The sequence below is a fragment of the Ictidomys tridecemlineatus genome, chromosome 4 (assembly GCF_052094955.1).
Source record: "Ictidomys tridecemlineatus isolate mIctTri1 chromosome 4, mIctTri1.hap1, whole genome shotgun sequence".
Taxonomy (NCBI): domain Eukaryota; kingdom Metazoa; phylum Chordata; class Mammalia; order Rodentia; family Sciuridae; genus Ictidomys; species Ictidomys tridecemlineatus.
Window position 1 is genome coordinate 7,534,802 of NC_135480.1, and position 21,902 is coordinate 7,556,703.

General features: G+C 50.6%; 1 protein-coding gene and 1 non-coding gene across 2 annotated transcripts; one reads left to right on the top strand and one right to left on the bottom strand.

Moving 5' to 3' along the window:
* The first annotated feature begins 2,519 nt into the window (after positions 1-2,519).
* Positions 2,520-2,593, top strand: Trnaa-ugc (transfer RNA alanine (anticodon UGC)). The gene has a single exon. It is a non-coding gene; the product is annotated as a tRNA-Ala (tRNA).
* Positions 2,594-3,457: 864 nt separating this feature from the next.
* On the bottom strand, positions 3,458-21,844 carry LOC101971524 (solute carrier family 22 member 20). Its single transcript, XM_005333447.4, has 10 exons — positions 19,965-21,844; positions 19,790-19,893; positions 17,552-17,706; positions 15,009-15,177; positions 14,068-14,191; positions 12,357-12,472; positions 10,684-10,898; positions 8,765-8,873; positions 8,458-8,664; positions 3,458-3,688 (listed from the first exon to the last, which is right to left on the bottom strand). Exons 1-10 carry the CDS (start codon positions 20,337-20,339, stop codon positions 3,592-3,594), a joined length of 1,671 nt encoding a protein of 556 aa, XP_005333504.1. The 5' UTR covers positions 20,340-21,844; the 3' UTR covers positions 3,458-3,591.
* Between the last annotated feature and the right edge of the window lie 58 nt (positions 21,845-21,902).

A 21,902-nucleotide genomic window follows, 5' to 3' on the forward strand; every position in this document is an offset into this window, starting at 1 on the left:
TGTAGGAGGCCGATCAAGCCCATGCAGACGGGCTTCCTCTCCAGAGCCAAGCCAGTGAGGCCATTATCAAATCATGCGGCAAGAGGTGTCAGCAGCCGTGCACACTGTTCTGGAAAAATCCAGGGTAAAAGAACCAACTTCAAGACGCCAAGAGACTGAAGAAAGAGACAGATCCAGGATGACACAGAACGCCGTTTACTAGGGACTTGCTGACAGAAGAGTGGCCATGGGTGGTGGCGAGACGGGTGGATTCTTGTGATTTGGGTCAGAGGGACGGGGCTTATACAGTAATCAGGACAAAAGTGACTTCATCCAAGCTGGAATGTACCTGGTTTACCTCAAGCCAACACCCAAGACATCAGGCACATTCCTGTGTTGACCAGAAGACAGGCCAGGGCCACTTACTCAGGGTCCGTCACGGTGGCTGCGATTCCAGATGGCTGCGTCAGGTCAAGCTGAATCCATCCATGTCCCCCGCCCTGCCTGACCTGATGGGAGTCCAGGCCTCGTGACTGTCCGTCACGACCTGTGCTGCAGTGTTGAGAACAATCAGCCCCTGGAAAAAGACACCAAAGGGACAGAACCTACGTCCTGAACGTGAACCTTGTGCTGTCATCTCACAGGGAGGCCACCCTGCCATTGAGCTCACTTCCAGTAGACCACAAGTCTATGACAAAAGTGGGCCACACCAGAAACTGGCCACTGGGCAGTTTCTGATGAAGAGTCTTCACTGGTTCACGGTCAGGATGAGGGTGCCCGTGGTCTGTCACACTCACCAGGTGCCCTGTGGACAGGTCCTGAGAGACGAGAGGGGTCCCTTCTCCAGGATGCCAAGGGCCAGCTCCTGACCCCACGGCTGCGCCTTTTCCCCGTCTTCCCGTGTCTTGTCCACCCTGTCTGCCAGTCTTGTCCCCAGGAGGCTCAGCAGTCGGAAGCATCTTCCCTCCCTGAAGTGTGGACCGCGCCAGGTTCACCTCAGGGGCAGTCAAATGCCGTGATCGTCATCCTCCATACCCGTAACTCCCAGTCCAGCAAGCAGGGCCACAGCCACAGAAGCACCCGGGTCAGGTCCCTCCACTGCCTCCCTGCCGTCTGCTACTTGCAAAGTCCTCTGCTTCCTGGCTGCCGTGAACTGAGCAGCGCTCCTCGCCATGCCTGTCCGCTAGGATGTTCTGTCCCTCCTTGGGCTCAGAGCAATGGAACCTGCCCACCAGGGACTAAACCTCTGATACCATGAGCCAAAATAAACTGTTTTCCTCCTAGTTGTCCTTATTAGGTATTTTGGTCCCAGTAACAAAAGACAGACTAACACAGAAATTAAATTTGCTTTCTAACCTCACAGTAACTAGCCCATTAACTAGGAGTTTCAGTCATGTTATAGTTATCCTTATCTGCTGGGTTGTCGCCTCCTCTCGCTGGTTAGGAAAGCTGTTTCTAGACCAGGGCTTCTCATCCTGAGTCCCAGCCCCAGCAAAGAATATCAGAATCCCAAGGAGTGGGATTGCTTTAAAAGCTCACAGGAGATTCCAGGATTGAGAACTACTCTTCCAGATGTCTTTTTTTTTTTTTTTTAATACCTTTATTTATTTATTTATTTTTATGTGGTGCTGAGGATTGAACCCAGGGCCTCGCACGTGCTAGGCGAGTGCTCCACTGCTAAGCCACAACCCCAGCCCTCTTCCAGATGTCTTTACAAATAAAAATAAAGTGGTGTTTATGACAGATTTCCTTCCTTCCTTCCTTCCTTCCTTCCTTCCTTCCTTCCTTCCTTCCATTCTTTCTGTCTTTGCAATTGGGATTGAACCCAGGGACACTCTACCACTGAGCTACACCCTCAGCACTTTTTATATTTTGGGGGATAGGGTCTTGGTAGGTTGCCCAGGCTGCCCTCCAACTCGTGACCCCCCTGCCTCAGCTCCTAGGTAGCTAGGATGACAGGTGTGCCCCACTGTACCTGGCAACAGACTTGTTTTAAACACATGCAGATCCTGCTACCTGGGCCTCTGTCTAGTTTTTCTGCCTCCTCCCTCAGTATTTGGCAGTTACAAGTCTCCCCCAACTCATGACTGTTACATCTGCTACTGCAAAACGTGAACTGAGCACCTACTGTGTGCAGGTCAAGCAAAGATTATTTCCTGCCTTGAGGAGCCACATGTAAGTGGGTCCATTACAACAAAGTAGGAATAGAGCATCCAGGAGACTGTACAGAGGGCATGATGGGAACCCAGAAGCAGGCAGGGGAGGGACAGCTGCCCGGAAGGGGTGATCCCTGAGGTGAGTCCCACACTATGGCCAGGAAGAGCAGCCCTCTGCCTCTTTTAATTTACTGATTTGCTCAGGGTTAAGAACAACTCAAATAGGAAAACGGAGACACTGATTATTGACATGTTCCCTGAAATTTCCAGAGGAGGTTAGATCCATGGGAGGAACTGAGGATTTGGTACATCAGTGCCAGGGGCTTGGTACAATTTGGTGGGGAGTCTTATTCAAATTCTCTTGCAAGTTCTCACCTGCTGGGCTGGGGATGTAGCTCAGTTGGTAGAGTGCTTGCCTTGCATGCACAAGGCCCTGGGTTCAATCCCCAGCATCACAATCACACACACACACACACACACACACACACACACACAAAAGATCTAACTTGCTGAGGGACTGATCCTGGTGAAGTAGCTGGTTGTAATGGCTCTTGCCCAAACTGTGGCCTTCCTGCTTCTTTCCTACGCGGTGTATGTCCTTGGGCTGTGGGAGTCTGAACACTGATCCCATTTGATTCTATGGCAACTCCAGGAGGAAAGGATAAGACAAGAAATTTTGGCCCAGGCCACCCTATGGGCCAAGATTAGAATCTCCTTTGAAGCTCTTCTGAATTCCAGTGAAGGTCAAGGCCGGGGATAGAGACACCCGTCCAACATATGGATGGGAAATGGATCTGAGGTCAGGAGGATGCTGGCCATACCCAGGATTCTACCCTCTGTAAGAAGAACCAGATCCCGTGACTGCAGGGTGGTATTGCTAGGGATGCAGAGGAGCAGCGGAGTCTGCTTCAACATTTACTCCACTATTCCTTGTGCCATCTGCAGGGCACACTGGGAGGGGCTCCTGGGGACACAAAGGTAGCACAAAGGTCCAAGTCCGGCCCGTGGAGACATCACTGGTAGTCATCCCATCAGGGGGCGGGAGTGTTTATTCTCTCCAAATGAGTGCAGCAGAGTTCTGGACAATTCTCTAGGTTAAGCGGGGCTATTCCAGGAACAACCCCGTGACAGGAATGTCACACGAACTCTGCAATAAACACTGCATTCTCAGGTAGGACCACAGTAAACAGAGACACAGAAGGGGCAGATTTGGGAATGGCAAAGGAAAATAGGTCTTTTATTGCTACAGAGACCAATCTCTCTTTTGGTCCTTGGGAAGTGGAGTCCCTGTGTATTTGTAAAGCCAGTTCCTGGGTGGCTGAGTGCAGGGCCATGCTGACCTCTGGTAGACCTTGCCTGGAGTCGGCACCACAGCCCCTGGTGCCCCCAAGAGAAGCCCCAGGGCGGGTCTGGACAGGGGTGAGCTGTTGCCAGCCGGCGCCAGGCTCCGGGCAGCCTAGATGGTTTCTTTGAGAGGAGAAGTTCCCAGCTGCTGAAGGGCGATTTCCTCGCTTTTCTCTTCTGCCTCCTTCTTGGAAGGGGCTTCTTTCATTCTGTTCAAAGATAAATGGAAACTCCTGTCATCTCGTTGAATCCTTTGCCTGTCTCGCCCATTTCTTTGCCTACTTTTAGCAAGTTCTGTACTTTTTCAGTGACCCAACCATTTCATCCCAGTTTTTATTCTTAACTTTGAACTCTCCTATTTCGGTCGTTTGGTTCAGGAGTTTAAATTCATTATCGTTAATATTTGGTTTCGATTTCATTCATCACGATGATTTATTCACGTAGCAGCTCCCTTCCTCTCTTCCTACTACCCTATATTTTAGTCCTGCCATGTGAACCTTCTAGTGCTCTTTCTCTGTCCTTGGGCTGATTCAGCTCGTGTTCATTTGCTCTTCCCCGTGAGAGCCAAAGAAAATCTGCTCCACAGAGGTCATTTGGAGGTCATTTTTAATTTTTTTTTTCTGGGGATGTGGCTCAGTGGTAGCTTTTGACTAGCACCATGAGGCCCTGGGTTCCATCCCCAGCACTACAAAAAACAAAACCAAACAGCAACAAAAACCCTAACTTTTAAAACATAAGCCATCACCCTTACGTTGAGGCAATTACTACAACAATGTTAACATATTTCTTCTCCCTTCCAAGTCTATTTCATGAGATAATTAAGAAAATATAAATAACTTAAACATGCTGCTTATCTGTATTTGTAACTATCCCCATGGCAGTACATTTTTTTTTTGCAGTACTGCGGATGGCACATGGGGGCGCCCTACCACAAGCTGCATCTCCAGCCCTTTTTATTTTTTACTTTGAGACAGGATCTAACTAAGTTGCCTGGGCTGGCCTCCTTCTCCCAATCCTCCTACTTCAGTCTCCCAAGTCATTGGGATTACAGGTGTAAGTCACCTTGTCAGTTGCTCATGCCATTTGAAACTTTTTTTTCCCCCAGTAATGGGGATGGAACCAAGGGTCTCGCACATGCTAGACATGTGCTCTACCGCTGAACCACATCCCCAGTCTACCACTTCAGACTCTTCATAACATAACTCTCTGTATGGTGTACTAGAACTTTAAGTTATTGGGTGTTTTGGAAATTTATATATATTTTTTTATATGCAGTGCTGAGACTCAAATAGCATGCCTTACACATGCTAGGCAAGCATTCCACCACTGAGCCACAACTCCAGCTCTGGATATGTTTTATGTATAAACTGTGACCACATGTCAGCTTATTTCCTTAGGACAAATTCCTTGAAATGTCACTGCTACTTAGAAAAATACAAAAATGTTTACAGCTCATGATCAGTTGTGTCAAAGAAGTTTCCAGAAAGATCCCTTGCTCACACAGGCTCTTGCATTAACTATTACCATTGGGCTTTAAAATCTTTCCTTACTGAATATTTAAAAACTATCACACCCCCTTCTTCTCCTTTTCCTTCCAGCGCTGAAGCTGGAACCTCTGGGCTCACATTTGCCAGGCAAGTGCTGACCCACTGAGCTGCACCCCTGTAGCTGCCCCAGTAGCTTTACAATTTGCATTTCTTTGATTCTGACTGAGATGCATATTTTCATTCAGTTTACTTCCTATTTGCATTTCCTCCTTTGTGAATGTGCAAGTTTTACATGAAAGAACTTCTAAAACATGGTCAGTCAGCTGTTCTTCCGTGTGCTTGCTCCAACATGAGGAGTCATGACCCTAATGAATCACCTGAAAAAAGTTGAGCAACACTGTTCTGCAGCAATGGCCAGAAATGCCTAGAGCAGAGACTGAGACCCTGTTTGGACTGAGAATGATAATGCCAACCAGACAGAAAGCTCTTTTAAAAATATAGCTCCTTGCCTCTCCTGTGTGATGCCTCCAGTTGGATTAGCATAACAAAAAAGAAAAAAAATTGTCACTCAGACATACAGATTCCTTCCTCCAAGCCCTGCCCACAGCAGTTTCTCCACCAGCTCAAAAGCCTAAATTCTCAACATGTCCTCTAAGGTTGGCTCTGCCACCACCTCCTGCCCCACCTTGCAAGCCAGGCACTCTGGGACTCAGGGAGATTTCATAGGCTGTTCCTTCCTCCAAGGACATACTTCCCTTCCCAGCCTGGCTGACCCCTCCTCCTTCTCCACTGCATGGTCTCTCTTAATCCCACATGTATTTGTGTGTGTTTATTTGTGTGTATTTTCCCTCTCTGTCTCCCTTGCTCTGTGAGCACCAAGAGGGTAGAGATGGCATCTGTTTTCTCCCTCTTCAGTCCATACTTAGCTTTGTGTCTGACACATGGCAGGAACTCATTGGCTAATAATCAAATAAGATTTCAAAAAGCCTGAATCAAATCCCAGGTACAATCCTCAGCCTGCAGAGCTCTTCAGAGATGTCCTGGCTTTGGTCACTAATCTGCCTGGGGTGCAGCTCCATCTGGACATGCTTCTGCCAGTATCTACCCAGGGGCAGGGCTTGGCTTCCTTGAGACGGAGGCCCATTTTTGTGTTCTGATTGCTCAATAAGCCCTGTGCCTATTTCCACTTTAATAGACTTCTGATTTAAATTTTTTCTGCAGAAGCTCACATGCAAACAGGTGCTGGGTGTGGCTAATTTACTGTGGGCACTGTGGTGCCTGGTCTAATCCCAAGGAAAAGCTGTGAGGACAAGAGGACTCTAGAAGGGCATGATTTTGGGGAGTGGCAGAAGAAAGGGGATTGTCCCTCAGTTCTTTACGAGAATGACAACCTGTATCATCAAAAATATATTCAAATACTGGGTTGGGGTTGTGGCTCAGTGGTAGAGCACTCGCCTAGCGTATGGAGGGACTGGGTTCGATCCTCGGCACCACATAAAAAATATAATAATAATCAAAATAAAGATAATGTGTTCATCTACAGCTAATTTTTTAAAAAAATAAACACTGATTATATTGAATTATTATTATTATTATTATTATTATTTTGTGTGTATTTGTATGTGCAAAGCATTTCTTCTTCCCATCTTTTCCTGAACAAAACCAAAACTATGACAAGGGGTAAAACAAGGTGGTATCCACATGCAGGAGTGGCCTGGCCTCAGGTGTCAGAGCTAGAAAGGACAGTGTCCTGGTATGGAGAACCAGAGATTAAGCAGTTCATGGGTTGACCAGGTGAGGGGTGTGACCAGGAACAGGCATCAGACCTGGGGCAAGATGAGGAGGACGTCTACACATATAGGTGGCCTGGCCTGGGGTGTCAGAAGCCGAGTGGGAGAGAAGGATGTTCCCACAGGGGACAGCTCCATATGGAGAGGAGTCAGAGCCTGTGGCTGGGCAGAGGGCATCTGTGGAGGAGGGTTAGGGCATCACTATTAGGTGCTCCTACCTGAAATGAATACAGGGTAACCTGTAAGATCAGCAAACCCCAACCAAAAGGAACCCCAGAGAAGAACTGATCTGTGATCTTCAAAGCTGTGGTGCATCTGAGCTCATCTCTAAAGATGGAGCCATGACTTTGACCATCTGTCAAGACAGGGGTGAGCTAACAGTACTGGCTAGTAATTTATAATGTTCGGTCAGGGCCTGATTCTCCCCTGGAGGCTGCCTTTACCAGCTGTCTACATCTTTTATTAGAATCACACCTATGGTTTCTACCTGGCTTGCCTGGTTATGTAGACTGGCTTTGGTTATGACCAGTGAGATATTTAAAAAAAAAAAAAAAAACACATCAGCAAACCTGTGCCTTGGCTTCTCTGAGATGCAGAGTTTGTCTTGATGGCTTGAGATACAGAAACAAGCCATTCGGGGGCTAAGGTGAGGACCCTGGGAGGTGCACCTGTGCCCCCCCCCCATGCTGGCCTGTGCTCTCCTGCTGTGTTGTGAGGCACTATATTGGGTGTACTTTTGGTTGCACTGGTTCTTTCAATGATTAAAAACCCCTGTAGAACTGCGGAAGTCATGAAAATCAAAGAACACCGAGAACCTACTAGAGCCTGAGGAAAATGAGACAACTAAAAGCTCTGTGACTGGGGTCTGAATCCTTTTGCTGGATCCAGGCATCAGACCTTGTTGCGGAAACAGGCTGGAAGCCTAAAGATGAAACAGTGGTCACATGGCAGTACTGATTTTCTGATTTTGATGGTGGTTTGTGGTTATGTAAGAGAATATCCTTGTTTGGAGGAATACACATCGAAGTACTTGGAAGGAACGCCAGCAACTTTTTCGCAAGTGCTTCAGGGAAAAGTGATGTGTCTTGCACCCCTGTCCCTGCTTTTCAAAATTAAGGGTCTTCGTTGAGCACGCTGTGACTGAGAAATGCCTCACTCAGGAACAGCCAGATGGGATCCCCTCTTGCACTTATTGTCCAGGACATTGCTGTCACCTAGCTCGGTAACCTCTCTAAGGAGGCCCAGGAGAGACATTTCCTGCAGCCTAACACAGAGGGGAGCTTTACTTACCCTGGGGAGCTGGTATTCTCTTCCCCCCAACAGGGTCCCCCTTTCTGTTGTTCAGAAACAGCAGGGCCCAGTTCACAACCCTGCAACCATCTGACTTTGCTTCAAATTGCACTTGCCTCTCTCTCCTCTCCCCATTTCTCTACCAGGCTTCATTTCCAAGTCTCTGGGTCTTTGGTCTATTTCTCTTTTTTGCGGTGCTATGCAGGGAACTCGGGCGGCGGCAGGCGCGGCTCTTTGCTGAGCTGCCCTCAGCCCCCTTCTTTCTCTTTTATGGTCCTTGTTGGGCTCGCTCCTGTCGAAAGCTAAGCCACGGAAGACCAAGGCAGGGAGGACTGCGCCTGCTCCCCTGCTGTGTCCCGGTGACCACAGCCTGCTTGGCCTCGCACCCGCCGTGCCCGGCCGCTGGCTCACCTCCTCTCCATCGCAGCGATGGTCTCCACCAGGGGCACGTTGCGGGTCTCGGTCAGGAAGCAGAGGACAACCAGGCCTGCTAGAATCGAGGTGGTGCCAAAACCCAAGGGCGGCAGGACCGGGCTGATCTCCCCGAGCGTGGTGACCAGGGGCGCAGCCAGGCCCCCCAGGCGGGCGTTGACGGAGGTGAAGCCCATCCCCATCTGCCTGTGGGAGGGAGGACTCAGCACACGCCTGCACTCTCCGGGCTGGGCCCTGGGTGTCTGGGCAGAGAGCTCTGCACCGGGCCTCTCCTCCCAACACCCACCTGATCTCGGTGGGGTACAGCTCTCCCGTGAACAGGTACACGCAGATGAAGGAGCTGGCCAGGCAGCCCTTGCCCAGAGCTGCTTGGGCGGTGCGCAGGGCCTGCATGTCTAAGGGGGACAAAGGGAGGCTGAGTGTGGGAACAGGGGGTGGCAGGGGAATGTGGTGGGAGGCTGGGGGGATGCCAAGAGTAGGAGAAAGAGGCAGAGGGTGAAGTTCAGGGGCCTACGCAGGGATGAGGGGGACACAGGTGCATCAAGGCAGGAGCCTGTATTTCTATTACCTCAGTGCCCAACTGGCACCTGGAAGTCCCCAAACTGCCCTTCTCTGACTTCTGCGCCCCACCCCCACCCCATGTGTCTTTCTCTCTCTATTTTGTACTGGGGATTGAACCCAGGGGTGCTTAAACACTGAGCCACATCCCCAGACCCTTTTTATATTTTTATTTAGAGATAGGGTCTGGCTGAGCTGCTTAGGGCCTTGCTAATTTGCTGAGGTTGGCTTTGAACTCACAATCCTCCTGCTTCAGCCTCTGGAGCTACAGGGGATTACAGGCATGTGCCACTGCACCCTGGCTCTCCTTCCTCTCTTGTTTGTATCTGTCATCAAGATCTACTGGAGATAAGCTTTGGAGTCAGGCCTGAGTTTAGTCCACAGCTCTGACCCAATGGAGTGACTTGGTCACTGTTATCATCTCCTAGCCTCCCTGTCCTCAACTGCTGTTTATACATTGCAAAACCCCAATTTGAATGTCCTGTATGAGGGTAATGGTCAAAGAAATTAAGGTACTGCCTTTGGATTGGTGGCAGCCCAGGCTGCACACTGGAATTTCGTGGGGATATTCCATAAAACACCCACGCCTGGGGCCCTGCTCCACATCCATTATATCAAAGCCTCAAGTTTGGATATTTTTTAATATCTAATTCTAATATGCATCCAGAGTTGAAAAACACCAATCTCAATAAAATATAAACTAATAAAAAAAGTCAAGCCCACGAAATGTTGTACTAACATGGAAAAGGATGTTTTTAATATATAATGGAAAAGGATATAATATATGTGTGTGTATATATATATATATATATATATATATATATACTTTATCAATGTACATGTACACATATAGATAATCCTATTGGCATTATTGCGTTACATATATATGTATATATAAATGATGTCTCAATTATGTAGAATACAAAATCTATAAATAGGAAAAATGATTGGATGAAAATGTCCCAAAATACTAACAATAACACCTGTCCATTTTATGGGTGAGGAACCAGAGCCCAGAGAAGTTGGACGACCTGCCCCAGGCTGTGGTGGCAAAGCTGTGGTCACACCTGGGCACATAGTTTGGCACATGTTCTAGATCCCAGATAGTCAATCCTGGCTTCTTGCTGAAGTCACTGAACAGCTTTTTAAGTACTGAGGGTTTGAGAGTCCCTCTTCATGGTGTGGAGCACCAGGGCTCTGGGATTTTTCTCTGGGGGAAGGTGATTTTAGCCAGCTGTGTGAACCATTGTTCCAGACCAGCCTGGCTGAGGTTCAAGTCCTAACTTTTCAACCCATGGACAGGCTGCCTGCTCCGAGTGGACACACACATCAGTGGCATAAGGAAGTCACCACGTTGGCTCTCCAGTGGCTTTATATGCATTTGTCTGGTCTTGCTGTCAAGATTGTCCTTGATTCAAGGGCAGACTCATGACCTTGGTGGATCTTCTTCCTGCACTGACACTAGGCACTAAGTGCTTAACAAACTCCATTAATCCTTAGGCACATTTCCCCCAGATCCAAAAACTACCTCTCAGCCTTGTTCTCTCATGGTACACGTTGCCCACAAGATCCCAGGGGCTCCCAGTTCTCCAGGAACCTGTGTGGGCAGTATCCCAGAGAGCAGCACAGGCACAAGCTATGGCTTACCTTCAGGCACAAACATGTTGGCAATGACCATGAGCCCAGCCAGGATGAGGAAGGAGGCCACTGTGGCCCGGCGGCCCACATAAATCATGGTGGTGGTGGCCACCAGCATGGCTGGGATGTCGATGATACCAAACAGAGCCTGTACCAGGTAGATGCTGAGCCCAAACTTCTGCAAGTCCATTGCCAGGCCGTAGTAAGCCACAGAGTTGGAGAACCTGGCAAAGGTGGCAGAACGATCCTGTTCCACCATTTCACTGTCCTGGGCCCAGGACAGGGGACACAGGATGGTTAACATAGGACTCCTCTCCTGGGAGAGTTAGAAACCCTTCCTGGTCTCATAAGTCTCTGACTTTGGCCTTGGAGTCCAGACTTCACCCATCATCTCTTCCTAACACTCACTCCCCTGAGTCCCATCCATGGACCGTGGAGTGCATTTGGTTTCCTGTCAGCACCACTTAGCACTGAAGTTAAAGCAGTGCTAAAAAAATAAAGACAGAAGGAGATGGAGGTAAGTGAAGGACATAGGAGCCTATGACAACAAGCTCCCAGTGGCCAAAGCCAGAACAGAGAAGGAAAGTAAATAATATAGTATTTATTAAACAAAATAAATAATGTTACTAAATTAGAATCCAAGGTGTAAATGACACATATATGAATCTATTTAAGTAAATGATTGAACAAATCTGGACGGGGGATATGGCTCACTGGTAGCATGCTTGCCTAACACGCACTGGGTCCTGGTTTGATCCCAGTGCTGCACAATCAAACAAACAAACAAATAAATTAAAGTTAAAATAGGGCTGGGGCTGGGGCTGTATCAACAACTTAAAAAAATTTTAAAAAAGAATGATTAAAAAAGTTAAAATAATTTTTAGAAACCCCTGTTTTACAGAAAAGATGCAAACATTTGGGTGAAGGTAATTTCAGCCAGACTCTACCCTTCAGGAGGTAGAACTTAATGCCCTTCCTTTGAGTATGGAAGGGACTATATTTCAAATAATAGATGTGGATTTTTTGTTTTGTTTTGTGATGGTCCTGGGGATTAAAGACAGGGGCATACTTACCGTTGAGCTACTCCCCAGCCCACCTTTATATTCTTATCCATTTCTCTTCTTCATGGCAACGTATCTATTGGAATTTCTTTTTGCCCACCTGGCAAACTTGATTAACCACCACTAGAAGGCCAACTGCTGTGTGAAGCCCTCTGCAGCCATGAGCAGAACTGCTGTTTGGATACTTGTCACATTGCATGGACATCATGGTTTCTCTAGCTGTTCCCTCCTGCACTTGGAAGTGTTTTTTCAGAATGGACTCTCCCCAGAATCCCCTGCCACCTCCCAGAATCCCCTAGAATCCTCCCAAAATCTCCCTAGAGAGCCCAAAGGGATAGTGCAAGGTCCATTCTGGAAAAGCTGCCTGTGAGATTCCAGTGGCACTCACCCCTACCCTCAGAGGAGACCTGCCCCCTTCACCAACACAATGTCTCATCTATCACTCTACCTTAGCACCCAGCAGAGAGCTCCATCAGAAATGGGGGGGGGGTGGGATGAGACTGGCTTTGCAAAGCTCACCTGCTCGTTGCGTTGGGAATATTTCAGGACAGAGTTTGTGAGTGGGAGAAAAAGGCACGTTCCTGCCTCAGGTCAAAGTCTTGGAATGAGCCCCTCACCTACCAGACCACCATGAGACAGCATGTGACCTTGCGGATGGCCGGGGTTCGGAAGAGATCCAGGATAGAGTTGGAGGTGCGGACGCTTGCAAACTCGCTCTGGATGTAGGAGCTCACCACCTGGGTGAGGAATGTGTGATCAGTGGCAGCAAAGGATCCAGGACCTCCTGTCCCTGCTGGGAACACCTCCATTTTGTGTGTGGGGGCGGTTATCAGAGGCACGTAGCCACTGAGCCACATCCCAAATTCATTTTATTTTTTATTTTGAGAGAAGGTCTTGCTTAGTTGCTTAGGCCCTCGCTAAGTTGGTGAGGCTGGCTTTGAACTTGTGATCCTCCTGCCTCAGCCTCCTGAGCTGCTGGGATTACAGGTGTGCGCCCACCACACAACTGTTGGGACCCCTGGCAAGATAGTGGCTCCAGGGCTTTGAGATGAGGCACAGGTTTCAACATGTGCTCCACCCTCCTGGCTCTGGGGTCTGGGAGTCTGTCCATACCTTTCCTGGTGTAGACTTGGAGATAGTGTTGTTAGGTAGAAGCTAGCAATGAGCAGTCAAGTGTAGGCAAGGTCGTAAGTGGTCTTTAAATGACTTTTGGGGTCCTTCTTTAAGCTACTTCCAAAGTAGACAAGAGAGCAAAGGTGGTAGTTAATTTGTAGAAAAGAACTGGAAGCAAAAGGAGCTAATCGGGAAATATGTCAAGAGAAAAGGATTCATGGGACTGACTCTTGACAGGGTCCTCTGATGTTGACATGAAGCTGGGAATTATGGCTAAAGGTGTCTCCCCGTGTCTGGGGAGGAAGAGTCCTTTAGTAACGCAGGCGCAATAAGGTGACTTCTGACCCCAGTGTCCCCATTAACATGGGATTGACTTGTGGATGAAGTCGCCCAGAAAGGATGGCCACCGTGACAGTTCCAGAGAGGACCGACTAAGGTCGAATTTTGTTACTGTTTAATGTAATAAAACAATAATAAAATTGGGGACACCTTTGTCTCCTTTGCCATTCTCTGTTTGGAGAAGGCCCATCTCTCCCTCGAGAGTGCTTTTTGCTGAAGCCTCACTTTTCCTTTACTTTACTCCCGCCTCACTTCACCTATCATGAAGTTCTCTGGCATGGCTTTTGCTGTCTGAGGTCGGCGGGACACAAGAGCTGAGGTTTGGAGTTTCAGCTCCCCACTTTCCTGGGACAGTGTCAGGAGGTGGTTGAAAGCAGAGGTTCTGAGTCACTTCCCGCTGTGTGTCTTAGGCAGATTACCTGAGCCGCAAGCTTCAGTTCCTCCTTGGCACCAACGAGGCATTAAGTGAGAGGACTTACAAGAAGCTGTCAGCAGAGTTCCTCCCACAGGGCTTACTAAACAGCCAGTACTGTTAATGAATGATAACTACCTTCTGAAGAATGGAGTGTGTGATAAATGGTGCTCTTGTTATCGATTCTCCAACAATTTTATTTTGTGATTGTTATCTTAAGTTGTTTGCTTTTATTAAATTTTGACTGGAGGTCAACGTGAAGGTTATTTCCTTATTGCACAGGTGGATAGACCAATGAGAGAAGCAGCTAAATCATTCGCCCCAGATCACACAGCCGTTCGGTGCTTAAAGGACATCTTTCCCACACGAGAACTCTCCGCCTGGATGGCGGCCGAGTCCTGGGAAGGTGGCAGAGGCGGCCACGAACTGGAAGGTCTTTCCCAGGCCTGCTCCCGCCTCCCCACTCACCTCTTTGGTCAGCCTTTCCCCTTCGGCCCTTCTCCCATTCATGGCGGCCACCTTCTGCAGGTTCCGCAGGGCCTGTTGGGACTTGCCGTGAAGGAGGAGCCATCTGGATGACTCTGGCAGCCACCTGGGAGGGAGAGAAGGATGCAGAAGGCCCAGAGCTGGGTGGAGCTCATTCCATTTCCCAAACCCAATTACACCCGCATCCACCTTCTCTCAGATCCTAAAAAAAGGGTGCAATGTCCCTCGTCTCAGAACCAAGAAGACTGGAAGACATGTCACCTTCCCTTTTCTGTAATAAAGAGAATCACTGAAGGGTCCTTAGAGACTCCAGTGGACTCAGTATTCAATCTTTCTCTGTCTTTTTTTGGGGGGGAGCAGAGCATCAGAGATTGAACCCAGGGGCGCTTAGCCACTGAGCCACATCCCAAATTCATTTTATTTTTTATTTTGAGAGAAGGTCTTGCTAAATTGCTTAGATCCTCGCTAAGTTAGTGAGGCTGGCTTTGAACTTGTGATCCTCCTGCCTCAGCCTCCTGAGCTGCGCCCACCACACCTGACTCTGAATCTGTTTCTGATCCCTCGCTATGTGGCCTTTACTACATCATGATCCCTCTCTGGGCTGTGCTTTAGCCTCCCTCTTATAAAATGTCATGGGGCTGTTGTGAGGCACAGAGGAGTTGAAAGACAAAATGATTGACATGTCCCAGAGCTAAAGAAGGGGTTTTACTGGACCTTCTGAAAGCCACCTGAGAGTACTCAGGAGTGTGTGGTCCTCCTGAGCACTTTCTGTCCCTTGTGTCCCCACCAGGTCCAGCAAACCCCAGCCTCTCCCATCCCGACCTCTTGCGGGGCCAGGTGAGTGTCCCGTCCCCGGGCGGGCGCACTCTTCCCTCCTCCTCACTCCTGCCCTCTCCCCTCCTCCTCACTCCTGCGGGACATACCAAGAATAGAGGAGGAAGATCAGGAAGGGAGCTGAGACCGCAAACTGTAGCCACCGCCAGGGGCGGATCAGGTAGGCCACGCCAGCCAGGATGAGCTGACCCACGGTGAAGGAGAAGCCCAGCAAGATGCCCGCCACAGTCCGGCCCCGGGTGGGCATCCACTCCACGACTGCAGAGGAAACAGCAGTGCGCTCGGGAGCCTGCCTGAGCTGCGTAACTCCCGCGGCCTCTTGATGGCGGTAAACTCACGCCAAGACCCATTGAGACTCAGGCCAAAGTGTCCCGAGGGGGGGGGGATCAAATTACTAAATGTAAACAATAAAACCACAAGAATGCTAGAACTCACGGTTAGATTATATATATATATATATCTCAAAATTCTGAGAAACTCACAATCAGAAGGAATCAAATGAAGGCTAAGGTTAAACAAATCTGAATTCATAAAAAAAGAAATGTCTAAATAGAAATAAACAACATAAAACACAATAAGCAAAGTCATAGCATTGGCAAAAGAAAAAAAAGTTAAAAATATTTGCAACTCAACAGATAAGAGGCTATTTCTCTAATATTGGAAGTGTTCGTACAAATCAATAGGAAAATTACCAGCAAGCCTGAAGGGAAATGGGCAAGGGATGTGAATGGCTGGCACAGAGGAAATAGAGTGGTTCATGGTGCTATCAAAACACGGTCGACCCAGCTGGGGGCATAGCTCAGTGGTAGAGCGTGTGCCTACCTTCCAGGAAGCGAATTGGATAAAACCTAAACCTGAGCCTGCCACTTGTCTGTGGGACTGTTAAATAAATCGCGATACATCCTTCCAAGGCATCCACGACAGATTAATGAGGAGACTTCTTTCCAGGGAGAAATGAGCCCGTTTGTGTGATCCACCCGCAAAGCAAATCATGTTTCTGCCTTCAGAGTTCAGCCACCGTCTGCTCTTCTCATCTGCTCTGCTGCCACCCTCTGGCCTGGTTCGACCTTGGCTCTTGCTGGGATGAGGGCAATGGCCTCTTCTCTGGACTCCCTGCGTCGGTTCTGGTGCCAAATGGCATCTGCCAGAGGGATCCTGTCAAACCTCAAACACTAAATCAGGTCAGGGCTCCACTCAGCACAGAATCCTCCAGGGTCTCCTGCCTCATTTGGAATTAAAGCCAAAGTCCTTCAAGTGGCCACGGGGTCCCCCGGGAGGCATCAACAAACGAGCCAGTGGTGGCATTGCTAAGTGAAAGACTCGAGATGCAGAAGAGGGGCTGGGGTGGAGCTGAGTTCCACCCTGGGCACTGGAAAAAGTAAAAAGGGCAGAATGGTGTGCATAATAACAAAGAGGGGAGACAGAAGGAGACGTGAGGGTCCTCACACTTTGGTGGCACGATCCAGGGGCAGATGTTAAGAGTCATCACACTTTTGTGGCACAATCCAGGGGCAAGGTGTGACCTGTTAAGGAGGCTCTGGAACACCCAACTGAGTCTCAAAAAAGACTTCCTTGCAGACTAAGCTGCCCAAGGACAGAGTTCCCAGCCTGCAGCAGTGTCTGATGTGTGCACGTGTGTCTGATACGTGTATGTGTGTGTGTGTGTGTGTGTGCGTGTGAATGTAGGTATTGTGGGGCTTTGCTGAGATCCTACTGTGTGCTTGGTGCCCCTCATTGTCCTGATACTGGGAGAGGCAGGTGTACCAGCCTGCTGTGTCTTCCAACCCCCAAACTGCTTCTCCATCCCTGAAATTAAAATCCCATCCTGTCATTGGATGGCTGAGGCTGGTGGCAGTTTCTGAGCAAGGTAAGGAACTTAAGTGAAGCTCAAGCCCATGTCAGCCCATGTTCAGGTGGGCTTCCAACTATCCCGTGAACTTGTCCACCAAGACCACCCAGGAAATCCCAGCCTGCGCTGAGGACTGGTCCTGCCACTTGTCACTAGGGAGGTAACACTCCTCCCTGGCATCCAACAAGCCAGATCCCCACCATGGAGCTAAGAAACCACAAGTGTTTGCTTTTCCAGTACTGAGAAGTGAACCCAGGAAAGCTCCACCACTGAGCTCCATCCCCAGCCCTTTTCATTTTTTATTTTGAGGTGGGATTCAAACTTGCCATCCTTATGCCTCAGCTGAGAGAAGCCACCAGCAGCCCGGGTAAACCCCACCCTTATAAGGGCTGCACGATTTCAGGGCTGTCTGCAGCTCTGGAGAGCATCCTGTCCCACTGCCCTCCGTGTCCCGGTCACCCCAGTCACCACACTAAGCCTGGTATGCAACGGGCACTTAGTAAGAGGTTATTGTCGATCGACTCACAAATGAAATAAGCCGACCCTCTCGGTTCACAGAGGAGGAAATGAAACCCCAGACCAAGGACAAAGCTGCCAGGGGACCCCGGGCTGTGGGCAGGTCCAAGGTCTGCAAGAACCGTCTCCTAGGCCTAGAACCTGGTGGTGTTCTGAGCTGAGGCCCCTGGAGGAGAACTCCAGCCAAAGGAAATAAGAAAGCTGGGGCTGCCATTTCCCCTTCTCCTCCAGCCCCAGCCGTCCAGGCTGCTCCGCGGCTGAACTCACCCAGCGACAGCGAATTGAGGATGATGCCAGAGAAGGTCATGCCCATCAGGAACCGGAAGACGCAGTAGGCGCTGAAGGAGTCGATGTACGCCGTGGCGGCCCCTGACACTGCCAGCTGCAGGTATGACCACACCAGGGGGACCTTGCGGCCCAGCCTGAGCCCAGGGAATGGACAAAGCGTTAGGCTTCAGGAGCAGCAGCGGCATCCCCGACAGTCAGTGCCCAGGCCTTCCACTCTGGTAAGGGGAAATCAGCCACAGGGAAGCCGGGGTGCCTGTGAAACCCACCCCTCAAAACGGAAGGGCAACAGCTGGGACCCAGGCACGGGTCGCCGGAGGGACACCATTGGAAGAAAATTGGAGATGAAGAGACTTATTCCAGGCCCGGGAAAGGCAGAGATTCTGCAGAGACCCAGAGGTAGGTGTGTGGGTAGGGAGGGGGTCCCCGGGTGTGGCTCTGGCTGGAAGGAGGCCTCTGACCAGCACTCACAGGGAGATGAGCCCTGGCCAGACCCAGGCTGTGGGGGCAGCACCCAGCATGGAGTCTTCAGGGGAGCTGATTGCCATAGGAGGCAGGAGGAGTCCAAGGCCAGGGTGGAAGGGTTATGTCACCCCATTGCATATGAGGTACCAGGGCCAGAGTGCTCAGCCCTACTTGTCCAGGAGGGCAGCAGACCAAGAAGGTGTGGACAGCGTTTCTTCCCCACACACCCATGACACGTACACTCCTTCCTTCCTTCCTTCCTTCCTTCCTTCCTTCCTTCCTTCCTTCCTTCCTTCCTTCCTTCCTTCCTTCCTTCCTTCCTTCCTTCTTCTACAACTGCTCATTGAGCATCTCTAAGGCACAGGCCTGAGCTGAGGGCTGGAGACAAGGAAGCCCTCCGGATAGGATACAAGTTCCCAAGTCGACAGACCAGGTGTGATGAGGGGTTGAGGGGATGAGCTTGGAGTCTGGGAGGGCCTCCCCACCAACCGGAACGGAGGGAAGAGGGGCAGGGGCGGGAAGGGGAGGTGAGGGAGCTGGACTTCTTCAAAGCCAGGCCCGCTCTGTCTCACAGTCTTTCCGTGGGGGTGAGTTCTGGTTCATTTGTACACAGGATGCTGTGTGGACGTGAGAGAGGACAGCATCGCTTTTCCAAAGGAATATGGAGAAGCCTCCAAAGTGAAGACAAAGTGGGGGTTAGAGCCTGTGGGGAGTGTCCCAGCACTTGCGCGGGGTTGGGGGAGCAGGCTGGGGGTGCGGCTCTCCCAGCATGTGCAGGGGCCTGAGTTCCATCCTTACCCAGCATGAAAAGGAAGGGGCAAGCACATATACTGATTTGACCGACTGCATAAAGCCTCAAAATGTCTCGAGGAAGGATGGCCAGAAAAGGGAATTTTGAAAGTTCTCACCACAAACAAGTGGTAAACGTTTAAGGTGATAGATACACCGACCACCCTGATTCGATCATTACACATCATAGACTTGCCCTGAACAGCACCTTGTAACCCATGGCTATGTACATGTGTGCATCAAAAATCATAAAATTTTTTAAAAATGTCTTTTTTTTTTATTGTCAATGGACCTTTATTTTGTTTATGTGGTGCTGAAAATGGAACCCAGTGCCTCACGAATTCTAGGCAAGTGCTCCTCCACTGAGCCACAACCCCAGCTCCCAAATTATAAAACTTAATGAAAAATTTAGAAATGAAAATAGAGGCTGGGGTTGTAGCTCAGTGGTAGAGTGCTTGTCTAGCATGTGTGAGGCCTTGGGTTTAAACACCAGCACAACACATACACACACACACACACACACACACACACACACACACAGAAATAAAGATCTCTCTAATTGGAGATGTAGAAACTGGGAGCGATGGGGCGAGATGGGAAAGCTTGCTTTCTGCATGCTCTTTTGTATCTTTTGGGATTTTGAAGGATGTAAATGCATTTATGCATTATCCATTGAAAATATGAGTAAACTTTTGCAAAAAAAAATGTTAGCATAGCAGGGCACCATGGCACACACCCAGCGATTCTGGAGGCTAAGGCAGGAGGATCAAGAGTTCAAAACCAGCCTCAGCAGGGAGGCCCTAAACAACTCAGCGAGACCATTTCTAAATAATATATTTTAAAAGGGGCTGGGGATATGACTAAGTGCCCCTGGGTTCAATCCTGATTCGGGGTGGGGGGGGGGAGAAAAAGAAAAAAACACAGAGACCGTCACTGGTGGTAGGGACACTCACACCAGAAGCTCACCTGTCCGCCAGGCTGCCAAACACGGCGGCCCCCAGCAGCACCCCAGCCATGTAGATGGACTGAGCCAGGTCACGGAGGGTGCGGGCCTCACACACCAGATCCCACTGCGAGGAGAGTGGGAGACTGAGCCCTGGCCTGAGGTAGCAGCCCCCCGCCCCACACGGCTCCCTCTGACCTCCATCACGATGGTGGACGGGAACACGCTGCGGTCATAGACCCAGCCGTCCTTGCAGTCCTCGGTGGCCACCCCGTAGACCGAAGTGTTGGGGCTCAGAAGGGCCCACTGAGGCTCTGTGAAGCGCTGGCATGGCTCAGGGACCCCGTGCTGGTCAAGGGGTATGGTGGCCCTCAGCCAGGCCCCCGAGTCGTTGGTGGTGGCCCCTGTGCGGTTGGCGGGAAGCTGGCAGTGATGGGGGACCGCAGCGGCCGTGAAGTTCTGGAGGAAGTTGTGGCAGGCCAGCAGGCCACAGGGCAGCAGCAGCAGGGCCGTGTAGACGAGCTGGAAGCGGCCCACCCCGCCCAGGGTGTCCAGCAGGTCCGTGAAGGCCATGGCCGCGGGCCTGACCCGAGGCCCAGCCTGCCCCAGGCCTTATGTAAAGGGACAGGGGAGGGGCTCTGGGGGCGGAGGACCAGGCCAGGGGTGAGGACCAAGACGGACACAGGGCAGCTCAGAGGAGTCTGGTTACACCTCACTGGAAGTCTTGAGTGTCCCCACATCTGCGGGGTCCCCGCCCCTGGGCCTGTCTTCCTGCCTCCCTCCATCTCTCACCTTCCGAGTTAGACAGGTGAGGAGTCCCAGAAAGCCGCCTCCCAGCACAGCCAAACCAGGCCCAGCGCCCTGCCCCTCCCCCTGCCCACCTGCACCCTCGCTTCTGGACCAAGGTCTTGTCACTGTGTTTCAAACCACGGTCGGAACTGTCAGAGTCACAAATAAGGGTGTGACAGTAATTATGGCTGCCCGCCCTTCCCCCACTCCGTGAGAGTCAGGGAGTTGGCTGCACGGGGAAGGTCCAGGCTGGGGCAGGGGCTCAGCGGTAGAGCGCTCGCCTAGCATGTGCAGGGCCCTGGGTTCGATCCTCAGCACCATGTAAATAAATAAATAGAATAAAGGTATCGCGTCCAACTACAACTAAAAAATAAGTATTTTTTTAAAAAATGCCCCAATAGAGCTGGGTGCGGTGGCGAACGTCTGTAGCCCCAGAGACTCGGGAGGCTGAACCAGGAGGATTGTAAACTCAAGGCCAGCCTGGGCAACTCAGCGAGACCCTGTCTCAAAGAATCAAAAGGGCTGGAGTTCCATCCCCAGTACCAAAAATAAAATAAAGCCCAAATAGGGGAGTCAAGAGGAAGGCGCAGTCTCAGCCTCAAACTTGGGGTCTCTGAAGTTAGGTCCCCAGATGACCCAGAACCACAGTGTCGCAACCCCTATAACAAGTGAAGCCCAACACAGAGAACCATGGAGGGCTGAGCAGGGTGGGCCCAGAGACCTCCCACCTCGGCAGCCCCCGCATCTCAGTGATGAGGACAGACATCCAGGAGGACTGGCCCAGGAGCAGTCGAGAAGCAGGTGACACCTGCCGATGCCTCCTCTTCCTCTCCACCCCACAGTAGCTGGAGGCAGCCGACTTCTTGCTCCCTCACCCTGCGCCCTGGGGCAGTCTCCGTCTGCACCCTGCAGTCAGTGCTAGTTGGTGGCTGTCCCCTCTCCCCACTCTTAACTCTGGGAAGAACAGCAGCATCCCAGAGGTGCCGGAGCAGCTTATATAAGCTACAGGTGTGTGGGTCACAGGAGAGACCCCACCCCAACCCCAGAGGACCTGAAGGAGGCTCTGTGCAGCTCCCTGGGGGGTGAGGTTTGTGCTAAGTATGGGTTTGGGTTTCAGCGGAAACTGGCCTGGTGGATTTATGAAGGTAAGGCAAGGGTCAGGCCTCTAGGCTTCACAGTGCAGCCCTGTCCCTGTGCCAGGCCCTGGGCCTTATCCTCCCTGGCCTCCCAGGGCCATAGGTGACCCCACTCGGATGCCCTGCACTCACTCCAGCAATGGGTGAGCTTGAGGCCAGGAGCTGGCCCCCTGCTAAGGCTTCCTGCCGCCCTCCCAGCAGCAGAGTGGGG

Bases quoted from the DNA above. Each gene is read 5' to 3' on its own strand.
- LOC101971524 (XM_005333447.4), bottom strand. From the start codon at position 20,339: ATGGCCTTCACGGACCTGCTGGACACCCTGGGCGGGGTGGGCCGCTTC. The intron at 15,178-17,551 runs GTGAGTTCAGCC...TTTCCTCTGCAG, and splicing joins CCTCAATTCGCTGTCGCTGG to TCGTGGAGTGGATGCCCACC. The intron at 3,689-8,457 runs GTGAGCCAGCGG...ATCTTTGAACAG, and splicing joins ATCGCTGCGATGGAGAGGAG to AATGAAAGAAGCCCCTTCCA.